Source organism: Rhea americana, unplaced genomic scaffold, assembly GCF_003343005.1.
Source record: "Rhea americana isolate MKP2758 unplaced genomic scaffold, rheAme1 scaffold_132, whole genome shotgun sequence".
NCBI classification, from domain to species: Eukaryota; Metazoa; Chordata; class Aves; order Rheiformes; family Rheidae; genus Rhea; species Rhea americana.
This window is the reverse complement of record NW_028185395.1, coordinates 863,063-887,087: the sequence shown is the minus strand read 5'-3', so window position 1 is coordinate 887,087 and position 24,025 is coordinate 863,063. Positions and strand designations below refer to the sequence as shown.

The 24,025-nt window shown below is 35.6% G+C and overlaps 1 protein-coding gene across 11 annotated transcripts in view; it reads right to left on the bottom strand.

Annotated features, from left to right (window-relative positions):
• The window catches only part of KDM6A (lysine demethylase 6A), a 158,828-nt gene that overhangs the window by 59,927 nt on the left and 74,876 nt on the right, over window positions 1-24,025 (bottom strand). For all 11 annotated transcript variants that reach the window (XM_085297906.1, XM_085297907.1, XM_085297915.1 and 8 more), the window contains exons 5-7: window positions 21,578-21,636; window positions 12,425-12,545; window positions 2,175-2,229 (exon numbers count right to left, since the gene is read on the bottom strand). In XM_085297906.1, the coding sequence (XP_085154032.1) occupies window positions 2,175-2,229; window positions 12,425-12,545; window positions 21,578-21,636 (235 nt within the window). The remainder of the gene's footprint in view (window positions 1-2,174; window positions 2,230-12,424; window positions 12,546-21,577; window positions 21,637-24,025) is intronic.

Genomic DNA, 24,025 nt, shown 5'->3' with positions numbered 1-24,025 from the left:
CACTAATTACACAGAAATGCAGAATAGTACTAGCAAACCTTACTGACTCTTGAAGCCAAGAAAATTATTTTTGGAGGGGAAAGAGAGTATGGATTACTTCACTCACAAAACACGAGACTGTGACAAGCCAGCAAGTAGGCCTACACATGTAAGAAGGCATGTGTGCAAGTGCACGAGGGAGAAGAAAAATGAAAGTTCAAGAGTAAAAGCTCTAAAGTTTTTGAGGACTGCCAGCCTAGAAGAGCAGCCATGTACCATGGCTAAAGCTCGTTGAGATGACTGGCATCTTTATTCTCATTTCAAAAAGAGGAAAAAAAAATCCTTTGAGATACACTTTTAAGTAAAGTCCCTGAGGACGGCAAATAGGCAAACAACAGTCTCTTGAGCTAGGCTATTTTTATCTCAATTATAAACCAACTGAAATACTGATTTCTTTCTCTCAAAGCTCTAACATAGCCTAACACAGAAGTTTATAGAGATACTTCAGAGTTCCAGGCTTTGTCTCTGTATCATAAGAAATGCTTTGTCCCTTTCTATAAAGAAGGTACTTCACTGTACCTCAGAAACCAGATCATAATGAAATACACCATCTATAATTTTAATAAACTTTCTATATTCCTTGCTAAAGGGCACATTATACACCATTATATTTATCACATCATCAAACTTCAGAAACAGATGAAAGAAATACCTCTGCTTTTGTTTTGGGGGGGTTCATTAGCTAATAATCTTTTTTCCCCCTGCCGGTGGCAAAACTCCTTCAGTGATAAGCTCTAAGGAAGCCATGCCATGCAGAACGAAATTTAAGGTATCACATTAGAGACACCTGACTAAGTAATATGAAGACACGCCTAGTACTCCGATGTTTCTGCTAGGAAGAGAGTCATTGTATTGCTATTATGCACATAGCCTGCTTCAGAAATGCGAAGGGTAGGATTAAAGCCACCTCCAGCTTTTATGTGACAACACTTAATATCCCAGATCAGAAGCACTGTGCCAATGGCTACAGAGTAAAGCTATTACACAGTGGCATAACTCTACACAGAGCTGGGGGTGTGGAGAATGTGGGGGAAAAGTGAGGAAAACCTTGCAAAAATTCAGAGATGACATAAAAACTAATAAAATCAGCCAAAAATAATATGAAATATAATAAAGAATCATATGCCTGGTAAAAAAAACAATAAGAGCATATTGACTTAGTAAGAATTCTGCAAATGACTTCACAAAATTATCTGCAGCTGCTCCTGGTAAGTGACATAACTCCGGAGAGGAACTCACAGCACAGCTGGCACCTGGATCCTGATACAGCCAGCAGTTTTACCCATGTAAATAAAATCTCTCACTTTATTTACCCTTACTGACAGAACAATGATAATTCCATCCACCCTTAGAGAAATAGAAAAATCCTCTTAAATACTTTATCTAATACTTCTGAAGTTAGTCTCATGAGGTTAACTTAAGCTCAATGCCAAGTACAGTGTGAAAGTATCATAAAAAGTAAGGGAATAACTTCCCTCATAACTGTCTAGTTTTTAGTTCTTTTTAGCTAAGAAAATGGAGACCTTAGTCTCAACAACATGCAGGAATATAGCTTTATTCTTGCATACAATTCTACTGAGGCCTAACCACAAGCAAATATCCTGCAATAGCCTTCGGCATATATATAGCATATGGCAGATCATACTACACTAAGATTAACATGTTTAAATACAAACTGGTATATAGATAGTACTTAATAAAACAAATAATCAAGTTACATCCTATACTTTTTACTGCAATTGCATACAAGAGTGATGCTGAATTTTAAAATTTTAAATTTAGTAGGCATTAAAATAATCACTGAAAAAAAGACATATTATCAAGATTCCAAAGTTTTAAAAAGATTACTATTAGCTGTACGGCATGGCATAAACACTGCATTTATAAACAAACAAATAAATAAAAGAGCAAATCTTTGCCAGAACTGTTTTTTATTGATTCCATTTACTAAAACAATCCATAACCCCACTGGGCTACCTGCTTCAGTTCACAACAGCAGGCTTTGCAGTCTTCTTCTCTCAGTACTTTTTGATTCTCCAGGAATGATTCACTAAAAATTGTGTATTTGTGGGTATAAAACATTTTTTAAAATCTGCAACACAATAGACAAATGAGAACACATGGAAGCTACTTACTTTCAGCGTTAGACAAAGTGCAGGGATTGCAGTCAATCAAAGCTAACTGAAAATGCTGAAAGAAAAAGATTGTTTTTTCAAACATAAAGTATTATCAGCAGTGTAGCAAATTAGTAATAAGTCATCAATTTTGCATTTGAAAATAAGTATCATATTTTCCCACATATCTTAAACAAAACAAGTTTCAATCTCTGCAGTTTTCAATTTCAATAGTTCATACCAGAGCAAAGTAAAAATTTTATTGCAGACACATAGCAATACTTCTAGCAACGGAAGTTCAGAATTGGTATCTTCACAGTACAATTAGGATAGAATGTGCCTAGAAGAATGACTGCATCAAATGGACAGTTAAAACTGGGAAGTCAAATTTTCCTCAAAACACATAACTGAGAATGTAGTTATACTACATTATAGCCTCATGGACATAAACAGCTAAGCTACCAATTTGTCAGTCTAGAAAAACAGAATACTATTTCTGCAAATTGAGTGATTTTTTTAAAATGATCTCTTGAAAAAAAGCACTGAAAACAAATATCTTTACATTCAAACTCAAGTGCCTAACGATCTTACATCCTTTCCTCCAGTTATTTAAGGTAACTTCAGGTTAGCTTGAGGGTTTGTTTACTTTTAATCACTTTTCCTCAAGAAAAGTGATTTTTTACCCTCCCACTTTTCTCCACTTTTCTGGATGCCAATGGTGGTACCAGGAGTCATTACTAATACTGCGGGGCGGGAAAGAAGATTCCTTGATAATCAGTGCATGCAACTCCCTTTCAGTACTGTCATACTCAAAGCTATTAGATACTACGCAACTTTTCTCAAGGTCCTAACAGTATGTTACGTGTAACCTCTCTCTATAACAATCATCTAAAAATCTTACCAAAAGGGTTTAAGAGACCACTGAATTTCTAAATAAACATTTTTTACAGAAAAAATACTACAAAATTAATGCATGACTCATAGCAAGGTGTAAAAACAGTGCTGCCTCTCTCATTAGCTGTTTGAGGCATACAATAACAAGAGTTACCTCCTCGCTGAATTCTATCAATATCATTTTAATACATAGCAGTATATAAAAAAAGGAAATAAGCTTAACGACAATCCAAATTTTAAAATTTTAATGAACATTTTAGCAATATCATTTACCAAAAGAGAGCACAGAAAACAATGAACTCACAAACATTTTACTTGTAAAATAACTTTTTAACTTTAGAGCAAAAACATTAAATAATAGCTCATATACATTAAATATTAGCTTATTTCTCTGCCTTGTCTATCCCCTTTTGTAGTGGTCAGCAGTGGTAAGAGAACTTAAAATCTCCCCTCACTTACATTGCAATGCAGGTTGTGTTTCTCGGAGACATCCTTTAGTCTGTTACCATAGCGATTCTAAGCAGGCAACTTAAAAAAAAGACTAAATAAAATGATCTACTTTATATAGCCTTTCTTCAGATAGGGAAAAAAAAAAGAAAAAAAAAGTGCAGACTTGTATATTCTGGCCTGTACACTGAGTTACTGTTCTAAAGGATTCAAAATCCATTTTGCACTGGACCTGTCACCTTGTACTGTCATTAACAATTAATATGAAAAGATACAGAAGAAAAGAACTGTTCTCACCTAGCAATGATATTACACAAAATAAGCAGCTCTAAAGAGAAATGTTTGATAATTGTTCTGTAGTAGCTTTCCAGAAGCGTTATTAGAGTGAAACTCATTGAGAGAAAGTAGGCAACTATGCAGGCAAAGCTAACCATTTTAATATTTAAATATGCCAGGAATATCAGCACTGTACAGTAGAAAGCATAAATATTCTCACCATTGCCTCCTAAAATAATTTACATTCTTGCTGCTACCACAATACTAGACTTTCAAATCTCACAATCCACATTATGAACAATTTTCAAACGTAGTAAATTTCTGATTATACTGCTTACAAAGCTACAAATAGCACAGCAACGGATAATCTGAAGCCTGAACTACAGAAAAATAACTCATTTGCACTGAACAATTATTGCAAAGCAATACGCAGAAAACCCAGAACCTTTCAAGCCAAGAACCTTTCAAACACACATACAAATGAACAAACCTACACCCCTAGCTAGCTAAATAATACACAGCTCCCTGTTAAGTATTCAAAAACAGACCAAAAAAAGCATGCATTTTAACACATAAAACTCATCAGGCAAAAGCAGATCCACCAGTTAAAATTACCAGCACCAAAAATAATAACAAAAAAAATAGTAATAATTTCCATTTCTGCAACAGAAGCAGCTAGCAAACATCTGCACCTCTCACGAATATTGCGGTACTGAGGCTGGCTACTGCTGTGTGAAATAGTTATTATGCAGGAGAGGCCGCTGCAGTTCAGAGACGACATACAATACCTCAAGGCAGACAGCAGTCTATAGAAATTCAAATCCTGAGTAAGAGGATTTACCTAGAAGGCAGTGTGCTGAATGTTAAAAAGCAACAGTTTCTGTTCAAGAGCTGCAGCTGAAGTCATAATATACCTTGATTTGCAGCAATCTGTAATAGCACAATTATCTAAAGTCTATTTTGTCTCCTCTACAGTCCTTGACTTGCCTCTGATTGTGGAAACAATTTCTAAGGTATCCTTTCCAAGCATCTGAAGTACAGTGGGTTGCATATAAACAGAGCTAGTGAGAGCATTAAGTTTAGCAGCAAAATCAAAGGAAACTGATACAGGTTTAAGTAACTTAAACAGCCTGTTTTTGCTACTAGACTTAAATACCAATTCTCCTGATGCATTAGTCCTTTCAATTTACACAGCCTTCAAAACGTAAGAAGCCAGGAGGCATATTTTTGTTGTTTCTTTAATTTAAAGAATAAACGACCAACACAAAAAGCAACGCTTTCATCTCAGCACAAGACTTTCAATTACAGTTCTGCTTACATCAAAACCTGAGGCTTCGCAATAGTGATGTCAATCTTCCTTCTCTCTACTCTAGGATGACGTTAGCAAGTCTAATGACTCTCAGTTCTGCATTTCTTTAGCAAACCAGGCGAGCCTTCACCTGCAACCTGACAGCTCTCACAGACTTACCGCGAAGGGAAGCTCCATCGTGACTCAGGAAAACGCTGTCAGGAGATGGCTTTGTGACTGAGCGGGGTGCGATGCTTCGCGCAGAGGACCAGCCTTTGCTGGGGTAAGTAGGCCAGGGCGAGCCTTGTATAATCGGCATGGCAGAGCGCCCGGCCTCTGCTTGCCAGGCACGTTTGAGAGGCCGGGGGCGAGGGGCAGGGGAGGACGTGCAGCACGCGCTGCTACATTGGCTCATCACCCTTCTCTCCAGGGTCTGCCCAATTCAGAATTAATTGATCTTTTAAGATGAAGGTTTGCACAGCACAAATGTTCAGCTACTTTTGTCCAGCATCCAAAGACACCACCCAACACACACCAAAGAAATTTTTTACAAGGACCGGGCAAAAGAGAAGTGCTTGAAGGCAGAAGCAACAAGGGTCACACACACTTGCACAAACTGAGTAAGAGCAACCTGCTCAGAAGAAATTCTTCTTTTGATGGCCACAGCTGAAAAAAAAAATCTTTCCAAGCAGAGAGATTACCAAAGCTGTATCTTCGGTGGCCAAAAGGAGGCTGCATTCACGTTCACCAAACAACGTCTTCAACGGTACCCTAGAGTGTTTTTCATAAACGGATCCAAAAACTCATGTTGGCTGTACATTGTGTCATTACTTGTGCAAGAGCAGAGTTTAGCTGTTCTTACAGCAGAGCCCAAAGGATGGCCAGGAGAAACAACCCGCCCCAGGCAAAGCGAAGGCTGGAAGCTTGCCCCGGCACCGTGTCGCGGCCCCGCACGGAGGGCACTGCCTTGGGCTGCTGGGTGAAAGCGCAACGGGGTCTGCGCACGCGGCGAGCTCCCTCCCTGCAGCACAGGGCAAGCGGCAGCATTTCAGTTACGCGGAAAGCTAATAAGCCCTGAAAAGGAAGGGACTATTCAAGATACCTCTCAAAGACAAGTGTACCACCAGCACCCAGAGCGATTAGCTTCAACACTTAACTCTAGAGTCAACTATTTCTCTCAAGGTGATTTGCTCTTTGCCTTCAAATGATCCAAAATACCATGCAGAACGTTAATCTAATTTTAGCATTTATCCCTCTTTGTAATTATAATACTTCTAAAATACAGTTGCAGTTTTCTTTCATAGGAAAATAGCAAAATGACTAAAAGAAAAACCAAGCAAAACCAAGTAAGAGAGAACAAAAACACTCTGTAGGCCAGACCCGATGTCTACTGTAAAAAACAAGCTGTACTAGTAACTCTAGTGCAATTTATTTACACAGTAGCATACTGTGTTAATATTTTTCTTTTTTTAAAAACTTCCTGCATTTTTTTTTATTTCCATGCTGCACACATACAAACAACAAAGGCTGAGTGAGCAATTTAATTCTCGACTGCTTTCCATCCTCTTACATTTTTGTAAAAATAATCTTTTACCAAATTTCATCAGGCTTTTCACAAAAAGCTCTTCAAATGAAGCGTGAGAAGTTTCAGAAAGCCACTTTACAACAGCTGAAGCCTTTTGTTTTATTTTCTAATTAAAAATATCTCTGATTAGTTTCTGGTACAATTACAGAGATAAAATGAAACACAGAATAAGATTATAAACAAAATAAAAGATTTTCATAATTATATGTACTTTATTTCATTTTTCTTTAGTGATTAGAATGGATACAAAAGTTTTCAATTAACTTTAACATGTTTAAACTTAAAAAATAATCTGTGAAAAAATAACTATGTTGGTTTTTGTTGTTTTGTTATGAAACAAAATTTGAAACACCATAATATTCATTTTTATAAATGTATTTTTTATTCATTACTGAGAAAAAATAAATAAATCATAGAATCATAGAATCAGTAAGGTTGGAAGGGACCTCTGGAGATCATCTAGTCCAACCCCCCTGCTCAAGCTGAATCACCTAGAGCATGTTAGACAGGGTTGTGTCCAGGCGGGCCTTGAAGATCTCCAGAGAAGGAGACTCCACAACCTCTCTGGGCAACCTGTGCCAGTGCTCCGTCACTCTCACAGGGAAGAAATTCCCCCGCACGGTCAGGCGGAACTTCCTGTGCTTCAATTTCTGCCCATTGCCTCTTCGCCTGTCCCATGGGCCAACTGAAAAGAGTTTGTCCCCATCCCCTTGACACCCTCCCTTCAGGTACTTGTACACATTGATAAGATCCCCCCGCAGTCTTCTCTTCCCCAGGCTGAACAGGCCCAGCTCTCACAGATAAAGATTTATCAATATTTTTATAACAGCTACACATTCACATATACCTCAGAGCAGCTACAAATATCTTCATAAAGATGTATATCTTTACATATATATATCTTTATATATGTATCTATCTTTTATAAAGACATATATATACACACACACACACACACACACACCAATTAATTATTTGAGTAAGTGATAGAAAAGTATCTGATTTTAAAAAGGAACTCTGAGGTATTATATCAGTATTTTTTTTTCATTTAATCCATGTATATATTCCCAAGAGAAGTGATACACTAATTCTCTAGGACCTTCTGCTTATCCTGATGTAAGTAGTATGTCTTAGTATTACAACAAATGAGAATCCTCAGGAAGATAACTTAAAAAAATCCCAAATATATTGAATTCATAATTTATGAGTAACAATCAAAGCATAGGCCTAAATCAAACTGCTAGGATAGCTGCTTCATATATAAATAAGCAGAGACAAAGTGAAACTTCCAGAAAGCAACTTCTGAAAGTGAAAGACAGCATTGATGTTTCTTCTGATAGGCAAATATCTGAAAGCACAAGATATTTAGCTCCGATTCTTCCATGGATTTTGCCACTGCTTGGGTATAAAACCCCAGAATTATATTTAAATTCATGGCTTAGAAACAAAGATCAAAACACAGGCCTAAAGCAAACTACTAAGATGGCTACTTTACACATAAAATAAGGAGGCAGAATTTCTGAATGTGAAGGATAGTATCAACTGTTTCTACTGATAAGCAGATATTTGAAAGCATGAGAAATTTAGTTCTGATTCTTCTAAGAGTTTTGTCACCGTTCAGATACATAAAAAAAAAAAAAAATCCCAAAACACAACATAGCTTGGTTAGCTGCAATATAAGCTGCTTATGTCCAGAGTCCCTATTGACCACCTATTAAAAAAAATACCATTCCCTCAACGCTATCAACCATTCAAATAGAAATGAAAACTAAATTTTTTTCAGAAGCAATCTGTCAGCAAACAGAAGAAGATATCATAGAATGGTGAGTTTTACATTCAGTAGTTTTTCAGGATGGCTGTGATTGTAATCCCCCACCAAAAGCTCACCACAGCACTTCAACAGAGCAGAACAGAATGAGCACCAAATGAAAGACTGCTTTCCAACACACATGGTTTCCAACACAATCCCACTTTTCAACTAAATAATATTAAAGCTGTACGTGTTCTTTTTTTCTCAGCTTCTCTTTTACAACATTCACTATTCCCATGCAATATATCTAGCTCCACCTTTGTGCTCTAGCTAGCTCTGCGTTCAGTTTGCCAGCTGGACAAGAGGCATCGGGGCTGCCTGAGGCACAGCAATGTACCTGGTGATGGGGCAGCTACCTCGATGAGAATGACCATGCCTTATAGGCCAGTCTTGTGACCAGTCTGCTTCCTTCTGTCACTGACCAAGCCAAACAGATCGCCTTGTTTTTAGCTCGTAGAGTCCAAATAAACAGCTCTAGGGCAACATGTTCCACAGGCATGTTGTAGAAACTTCTTTTTAAAACCACTTTCGCTCTGACATATTCATTAAAAATTGGTTAAAATTCAGAAGTAGTTTATACAGGAACTGAGAGATGTGTGTAAAAATAATTGCATACGTGTAAGAAAAAGGATGCTAAAATTGAAATAATTCATTAGATAAACAGGAGAATGGCTAGGATAAGCAAGTGACGTATATCAGAAATAATGTCACTTGTGCTCAAGGTCTGGACAATTTTTCTAGCTACATTAGCCAGACTAGTAAGATGAATTCTACTGCTAGAGATCTTGCTTTTATCGTCCTTTTATGTTATCATAGCACCACCACCACCACCACCACCACCACACCTAATACAATCATACATAGTATTACTAGGGTCATTAGTTTTATTAGTAGCTAGGAAAAGGGTAGCTGGGACACATAATAATGTGTAAAATGGTTAGAATTGAGGGATAAACATTAACTGTATTTTTCTGCTATAGTAATCTGTAACAAAAAGATCTTTTTTCCCCCAAAGACATCACCATTTGACTTTGGAATTAACTGTATCTTTCTGATGAATGGTGAAAGTTTACCTCTCATGTATCACTTTGGAAGGTAATACTAACTGTCAGGTCACAGAAGTATTATTTCCTTTTCCATCACAAAGGCCACTGCTCCCTTCCCATCCCTTAGTGCAAGTCTAAAGACATAGAAAATCTCAACGGCACTCGTGTTTTGCCAGAGTCTATGGCTACGAGATAATGGAGCAGACAAGGCTTCTAAAAGCAGTTTGCTAATCTTAGCAGCAGCAATGTTAAAAACATGCAAAAGCAATAACTAATTTCTGAAAAAATGTTATGAGTTTATTTTATGCTTGTTCAACAGCACTCTAGTAATTATCTTGATCATCAACATCTTAAAATAGTACAAATTAATTTACTACTTAAATTGCTTACATAAAATATAGCTGATTTATGTTAATGGTCTAAAATTGTGAAAAAACATGGAAGATATGACCTTCAGACTCCCATCTTACTCCATTTGCCTGAAGATTCTTACTGACAATGACTCATAGGTTGGGAATGGTTTATTATTAGCAATTGCACACTTTAAATGAATGTTTAAATACTATCAAAAATATTATGATTTTTCAAAGTACAGTAATGCAACATGAGTGCAATTTGTGAAATACAAAACAGCCAGAAGTGTGTCAGATGAAAAATCATTTCCGTTTTCCGCCTCACTGTCACATGGGAAGCTCAAACTGGATTGTGAGTTATGACAGTACAAGGCCCCAAGAAATAATGTCTTCAAGGCCAGCCTTTAGCAGGCTAGATCCTAGAACTCACAACTGTCTTTAAAATCCTGAATCCCTTTACCAAGTTCCACAAGAACAAATACAGGCATACCCAGCCAACCGTGACTCTTCGTTACTTGTAGCTGCTCATCTTTCTTTCGTGAGCAGTAGCATGTTCATGTCATAAAACTTCCCTTGCCACTTCGTTAAGGCATTCTGAGGAAACATCCTTTCCCACTTTTTCTTCATCTCTTTTTTTCTATTCACATTTGTATAAAACCGCCATCATTCCATTTCCCTCTCTTCACTGAAGATTTATTTTCTGACTGGCCTCTTACAATGGCACAGAATCCTGGCTGAAGCTTTTTTAGACCTTGTCTCAGAGAATAGTCAAATTGGCTTTTTATTCCACTTACTCTATCTCTCAATTGATATATGGTACCTGCTGATCTGTTTCCATCTTGAACAAATATAAATCAGGGTCAGGCATTAAATCTGCCTTAAATCCGCTATGCAAATGGCTGAATCTGCTCAAGACCCAGAAGATTGCCCTATTAAATCTTGTCTTTCTTTCTACTCACTGCCTGTAATCAATTCTCTGCTGAAGATCACTATCTTCACAGCAGAGGAAACTGAAAGGAAACTGTAACTTAGGTGTCTCAAATTTCAAATGCCAGAGTGCAGTTTCATTTTATTTTTTGTATCAAAAGGGGACAGTATAGCTCTCCCCTCTTTTCCACTCACACCCAATTAAAAATTGAATGGTGGACAAAACATACCTCCTTGTAAATCTGTTCTTCTATTTTGTCCCTAAGATTTCATTTAAATAAATAAATAAATAAATAAATAAATAAAGACTTTTTCAGTACTCTTTATCACAGGTATCACAGGAGTCAATACAACACCTATACCAAAAGAATAAGGAAACAGGACCATGTGAACTCACGCATAACCCTTTCCCAACAAGATGATCTACATCTTGCTTCCTCGCTCTCTTTTGCCATTCACTGCACCAAATCTTTCCTATTCCCTAAATACTGTAATTCTCTCTTAATCAAACTTCCCAGCTTTATCTGCCTCTGCAGGCAAAAACGTGCACTCTGGCCAAAAAGAAAGTCTGATAAGAAAAGTGCTAATCTGTATTACAAAGACTGAAAGGAGTTGAAATTAATACTCTCTTTCAAATCTTTGACAGTCTGATTGCCTCATAAATACAAGTTCCAGGAAATCAATCTTCCAGGAAAAGGAAGTCATTTTCCAAGATTCCTCGAACCTAAATTTTTTAATTTTTTAATAGCTTTAGAAGAGCCTAGTATGCAGAAATGCATTAAAAATAGTCACACTCAAAAAATCTGTATCCTGCAGGATGCACTTCCTAGCAGGATACGAAACTCCTTTAGAGAAAACTTCCTTTTTCCAAGACATGTAGATCTAAATTTAGAGACTATGATATAGAATGAGGCAGAATGGAAGGAGAGAATATGGGTATAGACTGAGAAATGAAAGTAGGTGGGAGGAGAAAAGAAATGTTAAATGAATGGAGATAAAATGACAGAAGATTAAAAAAAAACCCTACTATATTAACAAAAGCATTTCTAACCGGTTAGACATAAACTGCTACCTTAACAAGCTGACTCTCAAACCGGGATGAAAAAAATAAACCAAACCAAACCAAAAGAAAAAAACCCTGCTAGAAAAGTAGAAACAATATAAAAGTTTGATGGAAGAACAATTTTTCATAAAAGCTTTATATTTTTAGTGATTCTTGTGAATTATCAGTGCACAATAGTGAAGCTGGAAAAAAAGGAGAAAGAGCATCTGCAAATCCAAACTGCTGATTTCTGTCTTCTTTTTTTTCCATAGACTTTCTGTACTTTCTCAGCCTTTCCCCAAAACGTACTATTTTAATGAGAACTCTACAAGAAGTCATTCTTCGTGCCTTTCTGCATAATCTACTAGAGTATCAGTGTTCATCTATAATTCTGTTAGGCTTTTCTGAATGTTTGCAGCACTTAAGGCACCTCCAATCCTATCCTTACTCTGTTGCTACACTAGGACACTTTATATTGAAGAGCTTTTCATTTTCAAAGCAAGTAATATTTAACTTGTATACACTTCTGAATTCCTTGTAGTTTTAAAATGCAACACAAATTACAATAAATGTTAAATTCAATTTAGAATGTCTTAAACCTACCTTTAAACTAGACTCATAGTCTGTATTTACTTTGAACATAAGCCCAAGTCGCAAATGAATTTCCTTGGCTCGACAAAAGCTGGGATCAACATAAAGCGCCTCCTGAAATGCTTTAATTGCCCTGAAAAACAAAAAGATTTTTAAAATTATTTTTTTACTGACATATTACTTTATAATCAGTATTATTTATGACTAGCAGAAATTGAATCAGAAAATGTGTTTTTTTACAGAAAAACATAGCAGTATAATTACTTAAATGCAATGTTTTTGCTTAATCATTTTGAATCTTCGAATTGGATAGTCTTTGTGCTCCAGACAACCTATTTGAAAGCCTAATCCTTTCCATTAATTTAGAGAAACTAAATGATTTACTGCTTTTAATATAGTAACATATATACTACTTCAGGAAAGAAGACTTAAGAATCAGTAAAAAAATGAGTAGAATAATACTGCATGTAGAGATCATTCATGTAACAACCTCATGTAACAACTTGTTGCTCATGCAACAAGCCTTTGATTCCAGATGGTGAGCCACCTGAAAGCTGCAGCAGAACTGCAGGCTTAGAAGGAAGTATCTCCTCCCACATCTCCTCCCACTGTACCAACTACCTCCACTTTCAACTTTGTTCCTCCCTTACTTAGCACCAAGATTGTCTAGGGACTCAAATACTACTTATTAGTCTTTTACTTGCCAGTCACCTAACTGCCTCCAAGAAAACACAGACATGAAAGCCCACCTCCTCCTCTCTCTTCCTTTTCATATTCCCACGATACTTGAAGCAGGATCAGATTATATTTACTTATCTTTAAATCCTCTCTATACTTCTTCCTGTTCATGGTGGCACAGTACCAGATAAAACAAAACCAAAGTGCTATGGACGAACTGTATTTAGGAGAAGAGAAAATCATGGTTCTAGAAAGGCCTGACACAGCTTATTTTGCTTCTCAGGCCAACTGCATAAAATTAGAATCAAACTAGAACAGAACAAATTTAGATTCATAGAGGAAATCAATAAGCAGAAAGAAACTAAAACTCATTGTGTTAGCTGCCCTGAAATCAAATGACTGGTTGAAAAGATCTTCATGTACATTACTGCTCATACGATGACAGAAATAAGACGTCAGTCACACTTATGATAGGATTCAAGTACCTAAACCAGGGGGCAACTGCCATTTGGTATGTTGTAGGCAATCCAGGAGATCTACACAGACCTAGTAGATGACAGGCAGGTCTATGGGGAGAACTGCACCCACTACGGAGCAATGCATAGAGGCTGGGCAGCATATACCACAATGCCTAAAAGCATACAGTGTTTAGGCAAATTAATCTCGTTTCTGCTCTCCAGCTAAGTGTTGTATCATTTGTAAGGACAAAGTTTAGCAGTTGCATCAGAAATTCAATAAATACTTTTCCTTGCCTGTCTTATTCACAAAACATACAAGTGGGTTACTTTTAAAACCCTCACTGAACACACTTCTAATCTAAAATATTTACAGAATCCCATCTCATTCTTGCTGTCAAAATAAAGCAATGACACGTAACTTTCTCTAGACAACACAACAAATATGTTTAAATATCTAAAGCATTATCTAACTTATTTAAATACAACTTAACAGACAAGCTTAAGAAGATATTACATTTTTATTGTGGAACTGAGGCTTTCAAGCACAGTCCTTCAAAAGGGCCTTGCTCACTTGGTATCCTACTTGTCTCCTCACACAAGGAAGAATGAACAGGTAAGGTACAAGAGTGCCACAGTTTATTATTACTTATTTAAACTTATTTAAGCTTCCTGTTTATTGCACTGGCTAAGCAGAGGGCATTTTTGTTCTCTTTTAAACTACATCTTATTTAAACTTCCCTTGAATTATTGCATGGATGGTGATGAATTACATGCCTCAATACCTATATTAAAAACAATAATAAGTAATTTATCATAAATAACAATCTACTTTTTGTAACAATATGTAACAATATTCATTTACACAAATATTTCAAGTGGGAGGACAAAGACTGGATCAACTTTTGGATTCTGGCTTACAAATGCCTGTATACTACATTACCATTCTAAGTTGTGTTTTTATACTAAAGTATAGATTGTTGTTATTGTGTAATGGCATTTTTTGTTTCAATAAAGGTTTTATTTCTAATATGTTCCTCAATATATTAGCCACAGGTACTTAATATTCCATTATTTGCACCTTGTTCAAAGATAGTATTCTAAGGTTTAACTGTGTACAGATGACATGACAATACCATTTGCCCTTGTCTATTGTGGAGCCATATTTAACATTACTAGTAATCATAAGCCTTTGAGACAGTGTTATGTGTTCTAATGAAGACAAGCTCAAAATGTCAAGGAAGGAAGGAAAAGTGGTGGGATAAAACAATTCCCCTAGACATAATCTACACAGGAAATAATGGCATGCTTTTTAACCTACTTTGCAGATGCTTGAAAAATATGCCAATCAACAAAACATCTTTGTACCCTTTTAGATATTTTTTTAGTTTACTATGCTATCAGCCAGATATTATACATTCTAGCTGTAAATTTCAGTTACATTTGATCACTCCTAAACTTACGGTGTTGAGAGCAAAGGCAGAGATGCTTTAAAAATATTATATCCTTGAATGGTAAAGAATTTAAAGGAGCATAGGCACTTATGCCACTTTAAAGGAGCACTTATTTAGTAGGGAAATGGACACCGTAGTGGAGAGTCTAATTAAACTATCTCTCAATTTCTAATACCTGATGGATTTACATCTAAGAATGAAGTCAGGAGCACTCAAAATACTAGGGAACTCCTGGACTTGCTTACATCTTAAATTCTCTATCCTTGGATGCCATAATAAAAAATATGAAAGAGAATTCCAAAAGCTAACATAAACTTAAGGCTCATTATAATCAGTAAATTAAGGAAAAATATTATAAGAGTAGTGCAAAATGCTAGAATAGTCCAAAAAACAGCTTTTCTAACTAAAAATCAGGTATTGGAATATATTTTATCTTCTCTACTCAAAATGCTGCTCCACATCTTATTTAATTCCAGTGTGCTAATTCTATATTGATTATGCAATATATAGTTTTTCCACAATGACAACTGATAATAATGAATAAAAATTCCTTTCATTATTTCTCTGAAAATAAGAATCATCAAAAGTTTACAAATAAAGTCATCTGAACGGTAACATCTTTTGAGAGTTCTTCCCCAAAATGGGAGGGTTTCCACTAACAGGCGGGAAAGGCTATCTAACAATAGACAAAAGGTGTAAGCAAGACTGCAAGACAGACACTATAGAGGAAGCAAAGTACTTTGGGGCTTGTTTCCTATACGGTGTCACTATGGTCATTTGGGAAAATAAAAACTACATCAATCTACCATCTTCAAATCAAGACTGCAATTCTTTTTCCACCGATCCATCTGTACAATAATGCCTATCACAATGAAGGTGAAGAAAGCAGATGAATAATAATCAAGAGATGATTATCTTACACATTTAACAAACTCTCATCAGGCTTCTCCAATTTGAAAGTTTTACCTAGATGAACTCTGAATAAAATCAGCTTTGAACAGAGAAAAAGAATATAATGAAAAAATATTAATTTAACTATTCAAAAGTTAACAAGATTAAACAAAATACATCAAAATCAGAATAAGCCTACTAACAGAAAAGAAAGTAACATAATATTACTTTAATATATGAGGAAAAATACTTGAGGCAGTTGGAGTCAAACTTTCTTTTTCTCATTCTTTATCTTCTTTAAATTTTATGACTATCTGTTCCAAATGTAACTAATGAAAATGACATGATGGACAAATCTATATTTGAAACCCATCAGCACAGTTTGAATATCAAAAAATTATGCATACTATAGTAGCCATGACACTACAATTCTATCAAATACTCTCAGTCTTTAGATACCACTCCTCTGTCTGTACTGCCAGAACAGCTGAAAGTCAAAACTTTTTCAGCAACGAAGTCCTCAAGCATTTCTCTACAACAGCAGATGTAACTATTGTATTTTTTCCAGTATTAGAAGGTATTACACATTTTTCTTCAATTCAAGAAATGTGTTTTATACATAATTCCAGAAAGAGAGGACAACAAAACATAAAGTTAATTATCACTCAGTTAATGGTTAATTACCATCTATGTAGTCTATACATACATTCTAATCTTAAATACATGTATAGACCCAGTTACCTGAAGATAACCTGAGATATTTTTGATTAAGCAGTATCTACAGAGCACATGTGTAAACTCTGTCTTCCCTAGTACTTAGGAGGATAACATCAGACCATCCAAAAGGACAGTGAAAGCAAATGGATATGGACCAAATTACTGGTAAGAAGTTCTTTCCTTCTCTCACATGAGATCCCTTCTTGGGCTTTCCCATAGCAGGTGTTTCCAAAGCAGGAACTCCACAGACTGCCAATTACCAGTACAATGTCACTGTCAATCAGCAAATCTCAGAGCCCTTCATGCAAACATCAGCCACTGGACTGTATCACAAATGCTGTGCCCTCCACAATGGCACAAACTGTTGATACACCTGGAGGCATGCAGTGCAGACACAGCATTTGGTAAAGTAGCCCAGTGGTTGCTGTTTACTCAGAGGATGGAGGGTCCCCATAGACACAGAGGAGGTCACAACTACTACTCATTTAGCCAGTTCCAGTATGGAAATGCCCACTTCCTTAGATCTGCCAATCACTGACATAACTTGAGAAAGCATCTGAAAGACTTGGCCCAGTTGATACAAAAATAGTAAGAGAAGTATAAAAAGAAGGCTTAGGTAATGGGATACAGGGTTGAGAAGGTAAAATATGGAGAAATTTATTTCCTAGTTATGTTTCAGAGACCACACTGGAGAAAGCCTTAGGACAAATCCTAATGTTTTACTAACATTACCCCTTCATAGAAAAAAAAAAAANAAAAAAAAAGAAAAAAAAGAAAAGGCATCAACAAGGAAGTAAAGAAGGGGAAAGAGCAGCACAAAACTCTCCTAGTCTCACGGACAAACAGCAGCTACCACAGAACAATTGCAGGTAGATGAACAAGTCACCCAACACGGAAGGCTGGCCCATAAGACTGCTGATAAAAAGTTTAGATTGCACTCTAGACCGGGGTACTTAACAGTACTTCCAACATCCACTTCACAGTTTCAGCGTAACTGTGGGAACAGCAAAACTTCATTTTTGGGGTGCAGAGGGGAAGGAGAGAAGAGGGAGGGCAGAGGGAAATGACTCACAAAAAACAACAGCCAGAAAACCTGGAGTGAAGTAAGAGAGAGACCAGATTCTTTCAGCTCAAGTAAGCAGCTCAGTGTGATAGGCAGCAAGGCCAGTGAGTTTTGTACAACTTGTAGGTACATACTGGCTTACAGAAGTGCCAGGAGTCAGCATTGCGAACAGATGGGACTAGCTTTGAGATCTCTTAAAAAAAAGCTAGAAGTAGAAATGGTGGTTCTGATGATCATCTAAATATTACTTGACACTGAGTGGATGGTGCTATGTCTTTTGATTAAGAGAGCTATAGAGGGGCCAGAAAAGGTGCCTGTCAGAACCGGTAGATTTCCTCAGACAAGCTCCTTTCTTAGCCAAGATGGAGGTCAAGGGAAGGGTCTGGATCATCTCTCACATTAGTCTTTGAATTTTTTCAGGACTGGGTCCTGCATATGGGGTCAATGATGAAGAGCTAAGTTTTGTATAACACTAAACTTAGCTAAATGACATAGTAAGGGTGACTGTAATTTCAGTCTCCTCTAAGGTCTTTTTCAGGAAGAGCTTTTCTCTAACCCATAAGTTCCAGCGATTTGTGATAGAGCAAGCACTGAAAACGCTGCAGACTGGCCTTAGAGCATCACTGTTGTATCTGAGGACACAGTTGCAGAGCTTGGACCCCATTTTTGTCTTGATGGGACTCAACATCAGCAGCAGCTGACAGACCAGTCAGGTTCAGAATTCTCATTCCAAGTAAAGGAGAGAATTCGATATTCCAGCAGTTGGATAGATTTTAGCTGTTACACAGAAATGAAGGGTAACCTTTGATGAAACACTGAAACTCTTGATGTAAATTCTGAATCTAAAAGAAAATTAAGGAGCTCTGGTAAAAAGGAGGCTTGTGGAGGTAGGGGTTCGGGGGTTTGTCTCTTAGTTTTAAATGTACTCCAAATAGGAACAATAGCTGTATCTCCAAATTTTGATACTTATCATCTGGTTTATCATTTGTCTCATTCTGTTATGTTGTATATTATTGCTGAAATAAACCATGTGCTAACAAGTTCTTCGTATCTCAGAGTGACAACATTCATGTCAATATATCTCTTCTGTGTACAATCTCTTTGTATTTGGAATCATAAAGAATAAGTAATAGTCTATACTAACGTTACCACTTACTGTTACTACAATTAATAGTATTAAAATAAATACAACATAAAATTATTTTCAGGAAGATAAAAAAGAACTGTCATTATTCAAGTTGTGAGACTACTTAAACTACCCTACTCATTTTTGGCCATATTATATGTGTGACATACATACACTACATCTTACTATACTAATTGCACATAAATCATCTTTGGTCTGATCACATTATTGTAATACTTGTACATATGCCTAGTGCTTTTCATTCATACATGAATATTAAACAGAAATATAAGAGTCAGCTAAGGTTTAGTATTTAAGATAATATCGTCATGCTTCTTTATAGTATGTAAAGAAGTATGTAATACTGAATTACAGTGAATGCACACGTGTCTGGGAGTTAATCCAACATTTCTCTGTGAATTCTAAAAAGCTCATAAAAATAACATAAAAATATGAACAAGAATCCTAAAAATTGCATTTATTCCCACTTGCTTTTATATTATCCCTATATATATGAGAAGCATGAAAAAGCATCAAGTACTTCCTTACCCTATCCTTCTAGGAGACCTACGTAAAGGCCTCTCATTAAACCTACAAATATCTAAAATGGTGTGATAAAATAAAATATTCATGGACTAGACACAATGCGTTAATCCACCTTACGTGGTCTTGAGGCCTTCTCCACTTTCCTCAAACATATGGATTTGTGTACTATATGAACATACATAGGTGAATTAGCTGCACCAAAAGATCAAGTAGTTTTGACTAACATTTCTGAAAGAAGCTAGATTCTCCTTGCAGTACACAATGGTGCTAAGATCTATAGAAAAGAACATATCAACTGTAAATGACTTTCTACCAGCTGCAGGTTTTTCATGAGTTTGCCAAGCCTGACCAACCTGACACATATATGCCCGCCTTAAAAAAATAAAATAAATCATCTCTCTATTTACCTATATATAAAATACATATAAAAGTATGTTTATATATACATACACACACATATATACACAAACTATATATATAAAAGTATATATACACACTATAATGTTATACAAATTGTTTTTTTTATATACATATATACATATACATATATATATATATATATAAATCTCCCATATATCTTTACCTGCACTAGGTTTTTTCCTCTAAAATTTCCACCTGCTGCTCTCATGGAGTTCATGGAACACTTATTACATGACATCTATGTTTGTTGTATGAATGAAGAGACAAATCTGATTTTTTCTAAACAACCTTAACATACAGTTCTATTTGCAGTTGAAAATAATGAAAAAGTCAACAATCAATATATATGCAGGCTCCCAATAGGCTTGCTTAAAGGCAGGAAAGAAACTTCCAATTCTGTAAGAAAAATCTGAATTAAGTCAAGGCTCTAATCTACTAGCAGTTAGGCCTCAAAATCACTTAACTTTGCTGCTACATATTTAAAAGTTAACCTCTATCTGCTGAAAGGTGCTAAAAAGCACAATCTCCTTTTATGTCTTAGCTTTTTACCATTTTCAGAGTGCAAACTGCAATAATATATCCCTTGTGAAAAAGAACTGGTACACAAAATACTCTTGAATGTTAAATGATGCAGTTAAGCCTGCATCAGAACAAGAAGATTCTGAAACTTAACACTGTGATCAGTCTTGGCTGAATTTTGCTAAAACAGTAAAAAGATTTTCAAGTTTTCTGAAACTTTTTATCTTCTTTTCTTGTTAAATGCATCAAGCTACATTTTTAAATGAAATTGTTTTGGAGTCATCAACCGGTAAAATCATAATCCCCAAAATAATTTAATTTAATTCTGTATGGAATATACAGCATACACTTCACTACTATCAACAGTAAAATAATTTCAGCTGTAAAATCAAAATTTCAGCTATAAAATCAAAAATCTCAAAGTTGTGATCTCCTATTTTAATCAGTTTAGTTTAATATGAAGAATAAAAGCTCATTTATAACACCTTCAGGGAAGCACAAATCTTTCATCTTAAAAACATACAGAAACTTCTGATGAATCAACAATTTAGTAGGAAAAAAAATCTCATTTTACTGCTCCATACTGTCCATCACTAGTCACTTATGACTTCCTTAACTTCAAGCATGCTCAGTCCGATACGATGATAAACCTTTTAGTTATCAGCCAAGTCTTTAAAATCATATTTATTTTATTAACAGCTTTTCTACTAAGTGTTAATAGAGAAACCATTTCAAGTTGAAATCCACATGAAAGACTGCAAAAGAAGATAAACTGGTCGACTTTATATAAGAAAGCACTGACCTAAACATTGCACCTTTCTGACTTTTCTCAATGATACCAACCATGCCTCTGCAATAATAAGCTACACTTTTCTTCCTATTAACCAATGACCATTTGAGTACCTGTCAGTGGAACTCCATTGACTCAAGTCTATTCCAGTCCTTCTCATGCTGTAGGTACTGAAAAAAAACTCTCTATCCCACCCCCCCAACACACACACAAAAAGCCTGCTAGAATTTTAAAACTGTGACCATAAGTCAGTTTTAAATACTCATTTTACATTATGGAAACTAAAATTCTTCTGAAATTGCCTTCCTATTAAAGCAACTGCTGTGGCTGCTGTAAGTATGTTACAGTAACTCAGACATATACCCAGGGCAATCTGTCTTCAAACATGATAACTGGACAACAAAAAGTGAAACTATTCTACACTAACAGTGAACTAATCTTGAAATATTCATCTATTAATGAAACACAGCATAATGCCCTGATATTGTTACTTTATTCCAACTTACCATTGAAAGGCATTGTAATGGAAGTAGACCAAACCAAGGCCATATAAAAAGGCAGCATTCTGTAAAGAAAAGAAACAACGTTTAAAACCCAGATATGCCAACCAAATGGTATGGGTTGAGTTTCAATAATTTATTCATCTTTAGACATTCTATTTCTATTATAAGATACTCATATTTAAAGTTCATCTTGAAAAGGAGGAAGAGCAAAAGCAAATGAATGAGAAGAGAGGTAGAGATTAAAAAAAAAGAAAAATTCCATAACATTTAAATCTCAATTCTGAATTTAAAGGCAGAAAGGTATCTCTGAAGGAAAAATAAGAACAATAACATTATTCAAGTATTTCTGCATCAGTGAAACTGATGTGGTTTAACCTACTTGTACAACAAGAGGGAAGTAAATGACAGAGTAAAGGTTTTTAGCAATTTAATGTGAGAGAAAATGTTTTATAACATATCACCACAAGTGTAATAATTCACATTTATACAAAAATAAACACTTTGATTTCAGTGTCTAAAGCAAAATATTACATGGATCTGAAAATATGCTTAAAGTGTTAACTTTTTTTTGAATAACAAGACCATTAGCTTCAAATCTAAGACAATTTTATTCTTTTTTCCTTGATCAAAATTATACTATTTCCTTGCTTTTTAGTAAAATAAAATATGCAATATTCTGATTCCAGAAATCCATTCCTCTCCCATTTTTTCCAAAAGAGCTGTGCTTTGCTTCCAAAGTGACATTACGGGGTTTAATGAATGTTTAATTACCCAATTTTACAAATAATTATTACATACTTCCTAAGTTACTGAAAAAAAGAAATTGCTTTTTGAAAAATGCTATGTTACAATACAATTGTTTTTCTAGCTAGCAGAGCTACTCCACTATTTACAGAAGAAAACATACATACAGACTCTGACACATTTTAGGCTTTTATTATGTACAGTTCTAGTTCTAAATAGCCATAAATACATCCCAAAGAACAGAAAGCTCTGACATATCAGCAAGAGATGGTACTTCTGCTGTCCAAGATTCTTGGTCAAGATAATCTCTCCTTGACTTGCATTTACTGCTTCCACAGCTCAACTTTCTATGGAACCCCAAAAAAGGGATTGTAGTTATGCTTTAAACCCAATCCATATGTGTAAGAGGTAACCAGGTTTCTCCCAAAGGGTAGCTGGTAATGATAATATAATTCAACAAGTAGCACTCACCAAAAACAAGACCTCATATTACCACTTCATTATACCTCATTTGCATCTTTTAAATGCAAATTAAAAAAAAATGAAATGCCAAAAATCCTTTTGTGAACACAATCAAATCATAGCTTGAGCAATGGACAAGTTCCAAGAAAATGCTGCACTATGACCAGATACTGTGGTGATTAAAGCGCTACAGGAAAGCAGAAAGTATACAAAAAATAAAAGATGATACTCCAGTATTGCCATAAAACCATGTTCCCATTTAACGGAACGAAAATACAGCACGGACATCATAAAGACAAAAGATCCTTATTTCAGCACTCCACGTATTCCCCATTTTGCAAGCATGCTCTGGAAATGGAACGAAGACAAGTCCGAAAAAGTGAATATACATAATATTTTGCTTAAAGAATCATTTTAAATGCAGAAAAAAAGCAAGACAATAGGAGATAAGAGATTTTGACATGTGCAGCACAGAAGCCTGCAAAAACACAGCAGGCATGTAGCAACCTTTTTTCTGTTCAGGTCACGCTCAGTTGTGGAACAAAACAAAACAGAACTGTATAGGGCTACTTCAGAAATTCAAAATCTGGAATGAAGACTAGATCACATTAAGATTGAGAATAAAAAAACCCTTTATAACCACACCGCAAAAATCAAGGGGAGGGGGAAAATAAAAGGGAAAAATAAAGAAAAAGAGAGATAGGCAATTGAAACCCCTTCAGTCTTCAAAGAATTTAATTTCCTCTTCTGACATCTACTAGAATTCAGGGTCGAAATTTGTCATATATTGGGAAAATTCATCCAGCTGATGTATGGATCTTAAGGGTTAACAGTACTCAATATTCAAGGCACATGACAAGACCAAAATGCAGGAGATTTGTTTACACATAATTATCATATCGTATTAGCATGAAGTTTGCAGGTTGCCCCCCTAGTAAAATACAAATTGAATATTGTTGTTTTCCTCTGTACTGTGACTGAGCTTCTGATTTTTTTTTTCTTTTTTAGTGTATATGATTCTCATTTTCCTTACAATGCATTTGTAGTTGACCTTAAAAATTTGCTGTTATCACTGTCTTCTCCTCCAAAAAACAGGTCAAGATTTAAGACTATGTAATAATTTACCTCAAATATACAAAGATGCAAATTTTGAAATGTCAGTATGGATCACATCCATCTGTTACAAAATATTATAGCTCAAACCATATGTAACACCATTAGCACTGCTTGTTGATTGTTCATTAG